The sequence below is a fragment of the Gopherus evgoodei genome, chromosome 7 (assembly GCF_007399415.2).
Source record: "Gopherus evgoodei ecotype Sinaloan lineage chromosome 7, rGopEvg1_v1.p, whole genome shotgun sequence".
In the NCBI taxonomy this organism is placed as follows: domain Eukaryota; kingdom Metazoa; phylum Chordata; order Testudines; family Testudinidae; genus Gopherus; species Gopherus evgoodei.
In genome coordinates, this window is record NC_044328.1 from 101446517 (window position 1) to 101463330 (window position 16814).

Consider the following 16814-nt stretch of genomic DNA (forward strand, 5'->3'; position numbering starts at 1 on the left):
CACTTTACTAGGCTGGGACAAATGTATGTTTGCCTATGGCGACTCATCTAGAACCTTCCTGTAACTTGGTGAGTCAGGGCCCACCGTTTGGGAAACAGCTTTGAGGTGTCACATTTTCCAAGCTTTTCGCTATAACTATGAAGCCTTGCTTTTTGAAAGCCAAAATCATCACAAACTGACGTGACTCCAGGACAGGATTCGGCAACTTCTGCAACACGGCTTGCCACTGTAAGCACCCTGGCAGGCCAGGTTAGTTTGTTTACCTGCCGTGTCCGCAGGTTCGGCTGATTGTGGCTCCCACTGGCTGCAGTTCGCTGCTCCAGGCCAATGGGGGTGGCGGGAAGCTGCAGCCGGTATGTGTCTCGGCCTGCGCCACTTTCCGCTACCCCCATTGGCTTGGGACAGCGAACCACGGCCAGTGGGAGCCGCGATCAGCCGAACTTGCAGACGCAGCAGGTAAACAAACTGGCCCGCCTGCCAGGGTGCTTACCCTGGTGAGCCGTGTGGCAGAGGTTGCCGACCCCTGCTCCAGGACACCGAATAGTACGATGAAATCCTGAGTTGGCAAAACTATGGAAAACAACTATGCTAATGATCTGTAGATGTCAAAAATGACTTTGCTTTCTAAATGAGTGATCAGCTGCCACGACTGCAAGCTCAGGAGGGTTTCTTTTCTGGGGAGACATTGGCATAATTCTTAATAAAGCCAAAGATGACAGCAGGTGATGTCTTCTCTTGTCCTTTGCTCCATTACTTTTGCCTGGAAACAGATGGAATACACAACTACTGTTATCCGAGGATTCCTTTAAAATTGTTTCAGAGGAAACTGAACAGCCCCAAACAAACACTTCCATAGCAGCATGGTCGTTCACATACACAATAAGCTTTGCCTGGCAGATTAACCTCAACAGGGGAATGAGTCACTGGTTACATCTCTCGTTATCTCTGGTGCTTTGCTACAGTATGATCTCTTCCGGGCTAGTTGTGACATTGTGCATTTAAGGATGTGTACAGGTAATACGAGGGTTTCTTTCTGTTTTAGCTGCTACTGGAGATCATTGCAGCAGAGGGCAGTTAAGGCTATGAGACAGGCTGGAGAAAATAGGGATAGTAGCATGAATGGAAAGTGTGCAAAGTTCATGGAATATTTTAGCCATGGAGTTGAGCAGATGTGATGTCTCAGAGCAGTCAGATCTCTGAAATGTAGCCCCCTCGTTCCTCTTGTTGGCTCTGGAGATGCAGGCCTGCAGGGTGTGTTAGTGGTGATTCAGTGATAATTCATGCTGCTTGTTCAGTGCTTTTCATCTGGAGATCTCCAAGCATGTCATAAAGGTATCATTCTACAGATCGGAACTGAGACAGGAAAGGGAAAGTAAGTTGCCTGGGGTCACATAGTGGCAGTGATAGAGTGAGGAATGGAACCACGGGCCCTGACTCAGTATCTGGTGCCATAACCAGCAATAGATGCTTCTGTTTTCTCTGGGTCACTCCTAAGCACAGGGTACCCATGCAGCCCTGTGCACTTCTACATTGGTGGAGGGGTCACTTCATACAAAAAACCTTGTCTAAACTCACAAGTTGCACTAGCTGAACCAAACCCCTGTAGACTCCTTGCACAGGCTCTTCAGCCAGTTATAAGAATGACTTACATTGACTTAGCTTAGCACCATCCCTGACTTAAAGTAAATGTTTCCAAAGTGACTCAGGAGCCTAGATCCCATTGCCCAGGGCCTCTAGCTGCTACCATTGTACAAATCACTACCAAGAGAGTGTGTAGGTCTTGTCTCTTGAACAGATCAGGTACCTTATGTGTGACTGTTAGGTTTGGAATTTTGTGCTATCTATGAACGCTTTCCAATGAGCAGTAATGACTTGGTTTGGCTTGTTCACATTGGCAGCATCTTGCAATTCTCCCTAGCAAAAAAAAAAAGAAAGAAAGAAACACCCCTACCAATCACTGGGCTCTCACACTTGCAGAGCAAAATGTAGCAATGTTTGATGGTTTCCTGTGTCTTTTGTCCTTGCATAGTGCTGTGTTTACACAGCCTGCATACAGCAGCTGGGCATCCCTGCAGAGGAACAGTATGTTTCTCTTTGTGCTCTTCTTGCATTTTCAGATAATCCCCAGTGAGTTTGTGTGCATTGCTCAGCTCCTCGCTCTGGGAAGAACTGAATCTGTCTGCATCCTGCTGACACCAGATAATGATCAAGCTGTGGAAGATTTATTTTAACACAGCCTATTACAGAGCTAAAGCTGAAACCTGGAGCTCTTCTTCTAAACAGTAACATTTTAACCATGTTAAATCAACATAAAAGGAAGAGCCATATGGGATTATTATAGTCAACATAGTGTTTTTCCTGTTCTCACTAGCTGCTGACACATTGAAGGACTGGGTAAAAGGCTATTGGGATAAAGATAGGGCCCTTCAGGGTGGGTGTTGTTTCTGTGTGTCAATCATCTTTATATGCTTGGCATATGTTAGCATCTACAGCAGTACTCAGGAAGCCACGGCACCTCTACTCTTCCGTTCAGCAGCATGACCGCAAGAGAGAAAGCAAGGATTATAAATCAAGGCGTTCAAAAGTGTCTGTCTTTACTTTGGTTATTTTAGTTTGCCCATCTGACCTCCTTTTTCCATGCAAATGGCACCAAAAAGGCTGCACGCCGCCAGCAACTGAGTGTGTGAAGACTTCCTGTGGATTTCCTCAGCTGGCTGAATATGACAAGTGCCAGCTTGTACAGAGTTAAACAAACACACACAAGACCCCGCTGGCTACAGACAGCAAGAGCCACTGGGCTCCGTGTTCTCTCTGATCACATTGGGTAATCCCTGGGGAAATGGAGTTCTTTACATCTGCTGCCTTCCATCCTAGTCATTCTGCTAGTATATGTGTGTCAGACCGAGCTGGCAGACCACAGCAGCACTTCTCAGGGACCCATCTCTCCAAGCATGGGCAGGGATAGTGCTATCTCCACATGCTAGCGGGTAACAGTAGCTCTGAGCGCCACAAGATGCTCTCATTAATCTCAAGGCTGGTGTTAGTTAAAGGGCCTAATGGTGCAATGTTGAATGTCACCATTAACTTTCTTATTGCTGATCATTTAACCAGAGCAGGGGTTTTCAAAGTATGTTCAGCAGAATGAAAAATATAAAGACTGAGTTCTGGTGGAGTTGGGAGGGACTGTGGAGCTCTGAGAATTAAAAGCTTGGAAACCCCCTCAAGCCTCTAGATTGGTAGAGTTTAAGGCCAGAAGGAGTCATCTAATCTGACCTTGTGTATAGCCCAAGTGAGAGAATTTCACCCTTTATTGTGCCAAGTCACTTGTGTTTGATTAAAGCATCTTCCAGCAAGGCAGCCAGGTTTGATCAGAAGACAGCAGCAGATGGCGAATCCACTGCTTTCCTTGACAGTTCATTCCAGTTGTTAATCCCTGTTTCTGTTAAAAACATGGGCCTCAATTTCTAACTTGTCTGGCTTCAGTTTCCAGCCATTGCTTCTTGTTCTGCCTTTCTCTGTTAGCTTAAAGAGCCCTTTGCTACCCACTCCATTTTCCTCATAAAGGTAGCTATGCACTGTAATCGTCACCTCTCAGTCTTCATTTTGATAAGCCAAAAGAGTGGGCTGTACGTCTTGCCCTGTCAGGCACTTTCTCCAGCCTTCAGATCATTTTTGTGGCTCAGATCTGCATCTTCTCCACTTTTTCAACATCCTTTTTAAAACGTGACCCCCAGAACTGGCCGCAGTACTTGAGTGTTGTTCCCACTAGTGCCATATCCAAGGGTAGCTCCATCCCTGCTCCAGGTCATAGTGGCCCTCTTTGCCAGGCATCACACTGGGAGCTCATGTTGATTTGTAGGTGTTCTGGGGTAGTGGGCGGAGCTGAGCACCAACATGTCCCCTATTCCTGACCACCATAGATTTCTCCTAGCCAGGCCTGAATACTAGTTTGCTTGTGCACCCTGCATGATTGTTATACGCTGTGTTGTAATAATGCAGCCTGTGAAATCTCTGTGTCTGCAGCTCCCTTCTGGTTATCCTTTGTACATCACTATTTAGCTTGTTTGTCATAGAGCGCGGCGGTTTCCTGAAACCCTTTTCTAATTTGCTTCTGCTCTGTTTAACTTTCAGCTGCCCTTAAACATTACTGGCTAAATTAAAAGCCCTTCCATATTCATGCACCAGTTTCACCATTTTCAAAGGAAAATAGTCAGAGTGCCAAGACTGTCCCCAGCTAGTGGCCTAATTAAATGTGAAGACAAGTATGTTGCTTACATATTTTTTAGGTCAAAGCTGAACTTGGTCTGTTTTTTGTTTATTTCTCTAAACACAAGAAATAAGGCTGATCTTGGGGTTAAAAGACAGAACTTGTGAGGTCTGGGCTCCATTCCTGGCCCTGCCACAGACTTCCATGTTACGTCACTGCTTTGTTTTCCCCCTCTGTAAAACCGGGATAGCTAATTCTTCCCTACTTCTGAAGGGGTGGATGACTTAGAGATTACATGGAGCCTGACTGGATATCTGGAGATCTGGGTTCCATTCCAGATTCTACTACTAACCTCTAACAAGCCTCTGTGCCTCGGTTTCCCCATCTGTACAAGGGCACCAGTCCTTGTCTTTCTTTTTGAGATCTAGCAGTGAGATGCACTAGAAGCTAATTACTTTGGAACTGGTAAATGGAAGATGCTCTAAAATTAATAGTTCTTTGCTCATTTAAAACTGCCTGGTATGAAGATGACCTTTTTAGGAGCATAGGACTAGAAGGCAGGGTCACCAAATCTAGTCCCTGCTATCATAGCCAACCCCATCAGAGAATCCTGGTCAGAAACATCGAGCTCCATCTTCAAACTAGTTGAAGCGGGGACAAATAACCTTCCTATTGGAAGGCTGTTCCAGAACGACACTCCTCTGGTTAGAAATCTTCCTTTTTAAATGATTTTTCCTCTGGCTAGTAGAGAAGAGCGTTAGATCCGGTGAAACCCATGCTGCAGCATGTCCCCACTAGTCCACCAGTAATGCTACACCCCAGTGCTCTGCAGGGACTCTGACATCCAAACTAGTGTGACAAAAAGGTGGAAGAGAGGCTCAGTTTAGCCACCGTTCAATAAAAACCTAATTATTGCAATTAATTCCTCTGGCCTGCGAGTATTTACTGTACTAGGGTTACACGTTTGGTGCAGTCCTCTGGCTGCTGGCGAGCTGCTTTGGGCATCCCAGTTTGATTACATGCATTAAGGTGCGTCTACATGCTACACAGACAGACAACTGACGTAATATAGACCAGCCGATGCCTTTCCCTCCACAGCAGGAAGCATGTACACCTCCTACCTATTGAACTAGCTACCCTAAAATACCAAGATTAATAGTTTTTAAGGCCAGAAGGGACCATTAGATCATCTGGTCTGACCTCTATGGCGCAGGCCAGACAATGTTACCCCTGCACTGAGCCTAGGCAGTTGTGTTTGACTATAGCATCTTCCAAAAAGGCTGCCAGGCTGGATTTGAAGACAGTCCATCGCTTCCCTTGGCAGGTTGCTCCAATGACTAATCAACTGGGCTGTTAAACATTTATGCCTTATTTTCCATTTGAATTTGGCTGGCTTCAACTTCTAGCTATTGGTTCTTGTTCTGCCTTTCTCTGCTAGGTTAAAGAGCCTGTGAGTATCCTGCATTTTCTCCCCCTAAAGAGACACCATGATTGAGTCACCTCTTGATCTTCTCTTTGCTAAACTAAGTAGATTGAGCATTTTAAGTCTCTCACTCTAAGGCATTTTCTCCAGCCCTGGAGTCAGCTTTCCACGCAAAGTGACTCCTTTAGCTCCAAGGGTAGGGGCTGGTGCTGAAAGTCTGGTGTTCAGTCCCACTGGAGGTAAACAGGCCCAGTGTGTTACACAAACAGGCATGGGGGAGGAACTATTCTCATGCCTCCAAGCACCGAAGGACTGTAATGATCAAGTGTGTCTAGGCTAAGCCTCTCTACTATTTTATTGTGCAAACAGTAGTGTAACTTTTACTCTGGGATCTTGGAGAGCTTGACGAACAGCAATTGCTCCAGCTCAGCAATGCGCCTATGAGATGGATATTACCCAGCTGAAAGATGGGGAAATTGAGGCATAAGTAGGACTTTTAAAGAGCCCGAGAGTGAAAATCCCAGTTGCAGTGACTTCCCCAGGTCATACAGAAAGTCAGTAGCAAAGATAAAAATAGAACCCAGGCATCCAGCCCCTCAGGCCCCTGCTGCCACCATTAACAGTTATAAGGAGAAGGAGGCCATATCTCATGGCTAAAGCAATGGGCTGGGTAGTAAGGTGTGGGTTGCACTCCCAGCCCTGCCACAGACCTAGGGAAGCTGCTTAACCCCTCAGACCTCTGTTTTGTCTCCGTAACATGGAGACAACCCCTGCCTCCCATGGATGCTGAGTTCCTTGGTGCCATAAATACTTTAAGTATGGTGATGGTGGTGGACAAAGCGGGTAAAGAGCTAAGTGCATTATCTTCGTGACCTGCATTCCAACTCTGGTAGCTTTCAGGGGGGTTGTTCATGAGAACCAAGTGTAGTTAAATCCCGTACAGGCCTGCTCTCTCACTCCTGACCCAAGTGACTAAGTTGTGAAAGCTTCAGTGTCGCTGACTGGAGCTCTTTCAGGAACTCCGTAGCGATAGTTTTCTGCCTGACAAAGCTGTATGGGTTTCCCAAAAGATTTCACAATGATGGATTCCTGCAGCAGCCCTGGTACATCAGGAACTCCTGGGTTTGCAACATATCATAGATCTTCCTTTGGAAGTTGTGGCTCGTATTATATGTTTTCCCTTTCCCTCTGTGGCGCACGTGAGGAAAGTGAGGTTATTACTCCAAGGTGGTTTCTACACTTAGTGGGATGGGGAGAGGATTCTGAACAATCACGATTCACATTTGCAGTCCTAGTCAATCACCTGCCTCCTGGGCTGATGTGTGGTGGCTTACTGTGTACCTTAGGCCAAATAAATGTAATGCATGAGGTGGCCTGGATTATGTCACCTGAGTAGTAATTTTCCCTGAATTTGCAATCATGTCTTGGAAGTGACCTGTGACTTCCTCCATGGTAATCTTAGGTATCTCTTGGCATTGTGGCAAAAAAAAACTTGCTGTGTCTAAATAGCTTCAGAACTCCTAGGTTTTGTTCATCTGGGAATAGACATGGGCATGGATTGGAGACTGGTAGATGATCTCCGCTTGGAGAGGAGATGAAAATGAGGTGTCCATGCTGAACTAGTTAGATCCACCTTTGGTACTATTGATCATAAGGCAGTGGTGACCTTTGTAGACCTGTTGCAGTAAATGAGCCTGCTTTTGGCTACTCGTTTCCATCCGAGGGTATTTGGAACATGCTTCTTTCTCTCTGAGGATGCAGTCATGAAAGGCTGTCAAAAGATCCCATCTACCTCCCCCATTGCTCAGTGTATGTATGGGCTGTGGAGAATGTGGTAGATATTTATAGTATTTTATGAAAATTATGTCCTTGTTTGCTCTTGTGTTGGGGGTTATGGGATCACAAAGGGTAAATTCCAGCGGATGCTGAGAGCTTGTCAACCCAGGGAAATAGCCCACAATAGTTGTTATGCACTAGCTTCCCGTGTGAACATTCTTATTCCACATTCATGCCTTGTGTGATTAGTTTATTAAGCTGAAGTGCACAAAGGCACTTGTAGTGCGGAATAAGAGTGTCCATGCAGGGAGTTAGCGTGGAATAGCTGTTATGTTCCTAATTCACACCCTAGCTATTCCACACAAACACCTCATCTAGACAGACATTAGCAAGCACATAGGCAGACCAGACTAACACCTCTAATTCCCACCTATTCACTGGTAGTTACAGAACAAAACAGAGAACCTACTGCTGTGAAGTCCAACCTGGACCTCCTGGTGAATAACCCAGTTTGGACCAGGCCCAGGAACCCAGGGAAGAAAAAGGAACTTTTAAATGATGTTTATGAATGGGATTCTATGACAGGATTGACTGTGATAGCAGGGGACTGGACTTGGTTATCCAGGAGGGCCCTTGTTCTGTGTCCTATGCTCCTGTGAATAAGTCTGCTAGTGACTCTTGGATAGAGAGAGGGGGTCTGCAGAGAGATGCAGGCTGAACCTCAGACTCAGAAGAGGTGGCTGGGACACCCAGCTAAAAGGGCAAGGAAAGGATACAGATTGGGTAAGAGAAGATGCGTATAGGTGCTTATTGCTTTAACCCTGTCTCTCTCAGCTTAAGTTTCTATGAATCAATAAATCATACTTGATTTTGATGAAGCTATCTTGAGTCACTGCTGATTCTTACTGGTCACAAACTCCCATAGAGAAGTCTATAGCCAGCCAAACCCAGCTGGGCCGGCTGAGGTAATATAGTTGGTAAACAGGGAGTGTTGTAGCTTGGTGATCTTCTCTAAAGTGGGGTGAACCTTAGGGTTCCACTCTGGGAGAAGTGCAGGTAGAAGCACTTGAAAGACATGGAGAGAGCAAGAGAGATCCCAGGGGCAGCTCATTCCAAACTGTAATGTGGGGCTGATAGGGGACTGAACTTTCAGCTAGGCAGCTCTGAAAACCAGGCCACTTCTGAGCTGGCTAACTAGAGACACCCAAGTCTGAAGATTTTATCATTTGCTTCTGAAAACAAGAACAATGTACTCTCTGCCCACCCCTCAAATCCTGCCTGATCCAGCACTGATCGTTCTTCTGACTAAGACATCTTCTGTTAACTCTCCAAATGCTGAAAGCTGAGGGACAGTATTGGGTAAAGGTTAGGGTGCATCTGCTCAACCTTTTCTCCCTTTTAACAGAGCTTTTTGCCTGGGAATTGCCTTTGTTTTTCCAGAGCATATGGAAATACATACACCACCAGTTCCCGTGTAACTGTAAAAAATATGTAACTGTACTTAGCATTTGTAAGGTTCCACAGTGTGCAAAGAGGCTGCCAGTATGGAGTTCCCTTGTGCTGGCCTCTTATCTGTTGCAGCAGCTGTGCAGATAACAATAGATATTCCCACATTGCTGCTTCCACTTCCAAAGCAACTTTGTCTTTCAAGCAGCGTGACCTTTTTAGAGCCACAGGAGCTAAGTGGAGCCCAATGTGTTTCCTCAGTCAGCACCTAATGTGTTTGCTGTTAGCAGGCAGCAGGTCCTTACCCAGTTTCTCTCACCTTCGCAATAAAACGATGCCTCTCTGAACCCCTTGCACTTACCTGTCTCCTTCCTGAGCTCTGGCATGTGCTCCTGTTACAGGTGCATTCATGTATGCAGATGAACAATGAGTCGTGGATGACTTACCATGTGCCTGGTACACATGCCGCATCTCAAGAGGCTTCTCTTTGCAATTAACCAAATCTGGCTCCATCTGCCTTTTATTCCTCTTCTGCTTCTTTATTTCCAACTGCTAGAGATTGACATGGGCTTGGTGGGATGTAAAGTATGGGATTGTTCTTGGGAAATCTGAGTTCAGTTCCTGGCTCTGCTACAGATTAGGGCCCTGGGGCAGATCTCCCCTAAATTCCCAGCTGTAGTGACCCCCACCTTTCTTAATAGAACGTGGTGACCTGTTACATGTTCATCTGGTCTGGCCTCCTTAGCTTGTCCATAAGTAGCACAGACCTAACCTATTAAACTAGTCCTGGCAAAAAGTTAGAGTGATGTTGGCTTAGATGTCTGGTCAAAGGTTGGTCAGGAGAGAACTTTAAGAGGCTTCATGCCGCTGAGAGTTGGGTCAGAGAGTTTGGCAAAGAGGCGACGGTTCCCTTTTTTGTGGCATGGGTGCAGGTTAACCCCTATTGCACTGAAGATCTATTGGATCTCAGATCCTATGGTGATGGAGGTCGGGCAGTTGGAGAAAGGAGAAGCTATGAGGTCTCAAGCTGGGTTTCATGTCTGTTTGAACTCAACTCTGAAAGAGTCCTAGGTGGGACCATCTGCCCTGCAAACTATTTTTTGTCCTTCTGACCCATTTTTTTCCTCCTCTCCTTTTTTGTCGATCTGCTGGCTTCCTGTCTAATAGCAATGCTTCTGGTGCGCTTCTATCTCAGTGACGTAGCCTGGAGAGTGAAGGTGGTGCTATGAGGGACGCTGGAAAGCACCTGTTTCTTCCTTCCATCTTTCTATCTCCCCTTCATCTCTGAATGAGGAAGGTGCTGCCTTAGGTGCATCCTGGGACTTTGTTACTCATTAATTGTGGATCTGAGGAGTTAGCAAAGTAATCACTAAAAACTGCAAGTGAGAACTTGGATCTGACAGAAATCTAAGGATGCACAGCTACAAAACCATGGCATTTAAGTTACCGTGGTCTAGTGGCTGAGCTACTGGATTGGTCTTGAGCAATAGGGATTCATCCTGCCACTGTGTAGTATTTGAGCATCTTGTCTCTGTGGGGTAAGGAAGTCTTATTAGTCCCATTTTACAGATGGGGAAACCAAGGCATGGAGGGGAAGTGATTTGCTTAAGCTCGCCCAGTGGCAGAGCAGGGACTAGACCCCAGAACATCTAGCTCCTCCTCAAGTACCTTAACACAAGATCCCCAAATCCACTCTGGCGCCAGTAGACCCAGAGGATTTCCCCATTGCCTAGAGATGAGAAGAATGCTTCCTCCATATTGCCATTTATTGATGCCACGCAGGCCCCTGAACTTTACTTTAGGATGATAGCATTTCCCAGCACAGGGTTTTCCTCTTGCTCCAGCCACTGCTCCCAGAGTTTTCACAAAGGGCTTGCCATGAAAGGAACCCTGGCAGGAAGGCATCCCCATCTCCTGCTTCTTGGGCTGCCACGGTGGGGGACCAGCAGTGGCAGACACTCCCCACGGGGTTCACACGGAGGAGTTACTGCTGTGTCCTGATCAGAAGAGTCTGCCAGGCACATGCACAGTTCTGCTCCTGGGAGCAAACAGGGGTGATGCCCGTCTGACTAACGGTGCTGCTCAGAGATCAGCGCTCACTGACAGGAGGTGCCTTTCTGCAGTCACCTCTCTGGTGGCTGAGGAGTGATGACCTCTCAGATGGCCTTTTCATATGCAAGCTGGAGAGCACTTGCTGGTGCCCGCAAAGGTTGTAGAGTCCATCTGAGGGGGGTGCCCAGTGCTGGGTCTTTGTCCTTGGAGAGGAGGCAGAGTAGAGGTGGCTGGAGTCCAAGCTCCAGCTTTCCCTCCATGAGCAATAGGCATTGTGGAATGCAGAGTTCCATTTACCATGTGCTAATTGGACAGCTGGAAAGGAGGCTTTCCTGCCTGCAGAGGGAGGTGCAGCTGTACCTGTCCTGGGCAGAAAGATCACTGCGGTTATTCACTATCCTTAGCACAGAAGGTAGCATCTCTGGCAATGTCAGTCTGTCTCAGCCCCCTGGCACCTGGACCTGGTCCCCACCACTCTCGTGGCACATGCATTCGAACTGCGAAGGAAGTGTCTGTTTATCTCCCCTCCGCTACGTTTGAAGTCTTCATTGCTCTCTCTGCCCCTAGAAGTACACTGGGGCTGTGAGCACTATAGCCTGTTTCCCAAACTGGTCCTTTGGCCCGAACCAGCCCTCAAGATTGACCCTAGGCTGTCCTGCCATTGGCAAGCCTTCTCCAACAAGAGTCAAAAGGAGAGAGCGCCTCCTAGCCTGCCATTTTCAAATGGCTAATGTGTGTCTCTGGGGTCTACCTGGTGGAAAGGTTATGTGGCTAGTGTCAGAGCTCACAGCCTGAGGACAGCGGTGGCCACATTGGAGGACAATTGCATGCATCCCAGTGGGAGAGCTACTAGTATTTTTTTCCCTTTGCTCCAATCTCTGGTCCCTCCAGTACAGAGAATGGAGTTAGTGGATGAAATTTTCAGAGCACCGAAGTGATGTGCTCCTGAAATGGGACTTGTGCTCCTAAGTCACTTCAGCGCAGTTGAAAACTCCATTCAGTCTCTGCACGTAGGCATTCTCCCTCCCCAGGTCCATACTGCCATTAGAGTCCCACAGAAATGGATCTTAGGACTTTAATAGGAGGGAAAAGAGGAGAATATATCTGAACTACCTGATGGTTTCCTTTCTCTGCATAGTGAGGTCCACAGACCCAGAATGTTGCTACAGGATCTGATGCAGGGTTTGGCTCAGTGGAGAAATGTGCCTGCTTCTGTTGAGCTCTGCAGTGCGTAGCTGTCTTGAGTTTTTCTGGAAGTTTTTCAAGTTTTTTTTGTGAAGATTCTGTCAGTCAGCCAAGCAGGTAGCTTCCACAGAGCAGGAAGGGCTTTGGGGCCTGGGCTGCACCCATTCCTGGCAGTGACTGACAGGTCAGGTTTCCCCCCAAAGCTACAGACCCACTGTAATGTGAGTATGGAGCTGATTGCTCAGTGAAAAGAGATCTCCTGACTTTTCTGGGACAGATCAGGCAGTTGGTAAAGTACAAAGTGTCTCTCACAATGGGTGTCCTTTGAAATCTATTTTCAAAGATTCTTTAATGTGTGGCTTGCATTATACCACCCTCTGCTCGCGACAGCACACAGACAGTGCAAGCAAGTGAAAATCACTGGTAGCCAAAACCCCCATTACCCAAAGGTTTGGCGTGGCCCCCCAAGACCTGGCTCTGGATAATTGGGGCTTTACTTGTGTGTTAACCTATGTGCCTTCTGTGCATTAGTGCAGTCCATATATGTTATGGCCAGAAGGCCTGTTCTTTTGTTATACCAATTATATTAGACCAGTAAAAACCAGCAGGATCTTATTAAAGGGGACAAGGCAAAGATGCCACATTTATTATGATAACAATTTATGACTAATAACTAATATCTTAATTCTTATACACACACATTATACCTATTACCTACACACACACACACACACACACACACACACACACACACACACACACACACACACACACACACACACACACAGACACACTCACATTATACCTAATACCTATACACACACACATACATTCACACACACACATCCACATTCATCAGGTGTTCTGCAGCTGCTGCATAGTTACCAGTCCTGAAGATAGCTTAAGTTCATGGCTTGATTTTGCAGCTTGGGTTCGTAGCTTGTGGCAGCTAACTGGCCAGGAAAGCTGGGCACAAGGCTGAGCTGGATCTCTGTTGGGCAGGCACCGATGTTCTTCCATGTTGGCAGCAGAATGTTACCCAAAGTCTCTCACCTCACCCTTCTTTTTTATAGGCTTTTAGTTTGGATTCAAAGTCTATAGGTCTTGCTGTGTCACGCTGCCTCTGGGTTTAGACTAATCACCCATCAATTGCAGGCGTGACTTTCAGCCTTGGACCTGGCTTTGATCTTCCTTCTGTTGTTCTGTTGTCCTTTTCTTTTTAGGGTGGATGCTTCTTACTTTGTTTAGGGCTGTTGTCTAGGTCTTCAGCCGTTGGTATTTGAACTTTATCTCATCAGGACAGGCTGGGGCTGGAGGTTGATTTCATCATTTATACATACCTCATTCACACATCTAAACTAAACTAATAAGATTACAGCAAGGTTTGGAAAAATGAAGGTTGGAGGAAGCTTTTACAAAATGGAGTGAGTGTTTTAAAATGGGGTTTGAATTACAATATGGAACAGAAGTTACAGTATAGGCAAGTGTAGTGAATGGTGAACAGAAGTTACATTAATAAAGTGAACAATTGAAAACAATTTCATTTATCAGTTCTACACTTTTCTAATCTGATCTCCTACATATCACAGTCCATAGCACCTCACCCTGTAACTTCTACATCAAGTCCAGAACTGCCAGAGGCTCAGGCTGAATGGAACAGGTTTGAGTTGCCTTCAAAGATCACAAGTTCAAAGCAGGTCAGTGCAGTGTTGCTTGACTCCCACATGAGCTTCCTTTCCCTTTCTCTGAGCACTGTTTGTATTGCAGGAGGCTGGACGGGCCAGGCACATAGCTGGGAAAATATTTGCACCACAGAAATGCACAAGGGCATGTAGACAGCCTTGGGGAGTGTCTACTCCAACCGGCTTGTAACCCAAAGAAGCGCAAAGCTCTGAAAAGCTGCCTCCTGGCCCCGATGGAATAGGAACCCATGAGTGGATTGCATCTGTCACAACCCCTGATTCCCTGTTTAGCTTCAGGAATGCTTCATCTCTTCCTGCATCTCCCAGCTGCTCCATCCTGTTTCTGACACTTTCTCTTCTCCTGACAGGTTGTTCAGCTTGACCCTGAAGAAGCTTATCATGTTGAAGGAGATGGACAAGGACCTAAACTCAGTGGTGATAGCTGTGAAGCTGCAGGTCAGTGTGCCCAATCAGCTGCCTGAAGATGGTGTGTTTTGCACATGGGAATAGGGTGGGAGGCGTTCCAAGCTAAATAGTCGCTGCTGGATTCCCAGATCTCCTGCTGACTTTTTCCCCACCTGGTGCCCCAGTTTCCCTATCTGAAAATGAGGCTAACTGTGCCCACATGTGTAAAGCACACTGCGATTGAGAGATGAAGAGCTCTTTGTAAGACCTAGATAGGTATAATTTAGGGGAAATCTCTAACATGCGAGGATCTTGCCCTCCAGAACAGTCTGCCCTTCAGGCAATCTCTCCTCCCCTAGAACAGGAAAATGCTGACAAGAGGCTGCTACAATGAGGTGGGCTGTGTGGGGGTGGAGGGTAACAAAGCAGCCGGGGGTGGCGATGAGTTGACATTATTCACACAGTGAGGAGCAGACCAGCAGGGTAAGGATGTAAATCAAACTGGAATGTTTAAAGAGCAATTAATTTTCTCTAAGGTGTCATGAAAGAGGCAGGTCTTAGGAGGGACTTGACTGATGGGCAGAAGAATGGCCTGGGTGAGGACTCCCATGCAGTCCTGGTGTGTGTGTGGTGCGGGGAAGTGACCAGACAGGCTGTTGAGTGGAGAGGACAGGCAGGCAGGGAAAAGAGTGAGAAGAGTGACTAAGTGAGCAATGGCAGTGTTCTGCAGAGTCAAAGGTAGCGGTGGACGAAGGGGAGCCAGTGACGGGGTCAGATCAGGCTTGTGATCTTAGCAGCTGCGCTTTTCCTGGTGGTGGAGTGGGACACGGGGCATGTCAGGGAGCCCAGAAGGAAGGAGGTTACAGCAGCCAAGGAAGGAGATGTAGACCTGGGCAGGATCATTAGCAGTAGAGAGTCTGGAGCCGAGAGATGTTCTGGGGAAAGCAGCAGCAAGACTTTCTCTGTGCACCCAGCCCGTGGACTAGAGGGAGGCCTGGGACAGGGGTGGTGTTGGGAAACACTAGGAGGTCAGTGTTGTCCCTGCTCCAGTTAGATGAAAGCTGTTACAGATGTAACTTGCTGTGGTCTTTCTGGTAATCCTCTTGCAATAGGCGCAATGCCGTGGTCGGCCCATCCGCTGCTTATTGATCTGCTAACATTATGTAAGCCCTGCACCGTCAATAAAATGTATAACCTGAGCTGCTGTTGTGCATCTTTCTCTGCCAGTTTCGATGTCTGCAGCTCTACATCAGGTGATGCCTGGGAGCTCTTCCTTCCCACTCCCCCGTAATGAGTCTTGCTAAAAGCTGTTGCTCTTGCTTACCATTCAGGTTGTCAGCTTTGCAAGAGATCATTGGCATGCTTGACGCACATTCCCTACCGCTGTGTGTCTCCCCCATTGTCTGAGAGAGCCAGCCTGATCCAGCTCTCTGGCTGTGATGCCCTGTGGGGATTCCCTGCAGCACTTGGAGAGGAGATTGAGGGCTGAATCACTCTTGGTTTATAAGTGCAGCTGCTTTCTGTGTTTGAAAGGGCATGAAGAAATTAACCCCTCCTTTCAGGAGCTCAGGGGTTTAATTCAGGTAGTCTCACTATGTCTGCAGCCCTTTAGCTAGGACACTTGGGTGGTTAATTACAGGGGGGAGATGGGCGCCCTCAGGATCTCCACCGCACATTACACTCCACACACTTGAGCCATCAAAACGAGAATCCATTCACAATATATTGTCCAGAACTTCAAAACCGAACTTTCCCTCTTCTAATGTTGTTGGTGTTCCTGCTGTTAGGGCCCCGAGTTAATATTCTAGTCTGAGAAGGTGGGGCAAAGTCTCACCTCCTATAGCTGTGGTTAGGCTCCTGCCAGGCTTGTGCAGCTTGGACTGTTCTGACTCGCGCTGGGTTCACACTCTGAAGGTAGTCTGCAGCTATAAGAACTGGAGGATGTGGGTTCTGTTCCTACTTCAGATCCTGCCCTTCGAGGCCATCAGCACATCACCTTTTTGTGCCTTACATTCCCCGTCTGCCAAGTGGGCTCCTGACTGCCCCCCTTTGCAAAGTGCTCTGAAATCTTTGGGTACAAAGCATGTCAAACTACAGCCAAACTAAAAACTGTATGTGCAGCTTTATTGACCAAGCCCAGCCATGTCTTACGCCCAACTCAATGGCACTTCTCTGTTGGCCTGCACTGCGATAGCTTTTGAATGCTACATCCAATAGATTCCAAAATTCCAGGGAGTGTTCCAGGCATCTGTGGACAGAACCCTTTGATTTTGTGAAAATCAGAAAAAAACGAATGCTACGGTCTGCAGCTGGGGACAGACCAGTCTGAGAGTCACCGGCTGCAGCACCCCCTCCAGTTTTCTCTGCCTCCCCAGTGGCCACCCTGACTCCTCCCTGTTGCTGAGCTTTGCTGAGGGAAACCCCAAATGAGCAGAGCAGGGAACTGTCTGAAATAACTAAATAAGCTCCTGAAGGAGGCTTGACTTCAGAGCATTCCCATTTTCCCATCCCCAGACAATTCTCATGTTTTGCAGATGGATGGCAGCCTTTGCCTTTTGCTCTGACACATGCTTCCAGCCAGTAATATTTGGCTTTAGGGAAGAAGGAAGTTCACTTAATCTTTTCCTAGACAATGTTT

General features: G+C 47.1%; 1 protein-coding gene across 1 annotated transcript in view; it reads left to right on the forward strand.

The window, feature by feature from the left end:
• PACS1 (phosphofurin acidic cluster sorting protein 1) overlaps positions 1-16814 on the forward strand; it is a 101857-nt gene that overhangs the window by 38251 nt on the left and 46792 nt on the right. Inside the window, exon 2 of the mRNA XM_030568144.1 lies at positions 14140-14227. Coding sequence (XP_030424004.1) covers positions 14140-14227 — 88 coding nt within the window. The remainder of the gene's footprint in view (positions 1-14139; positions 14228-16814) is intronic.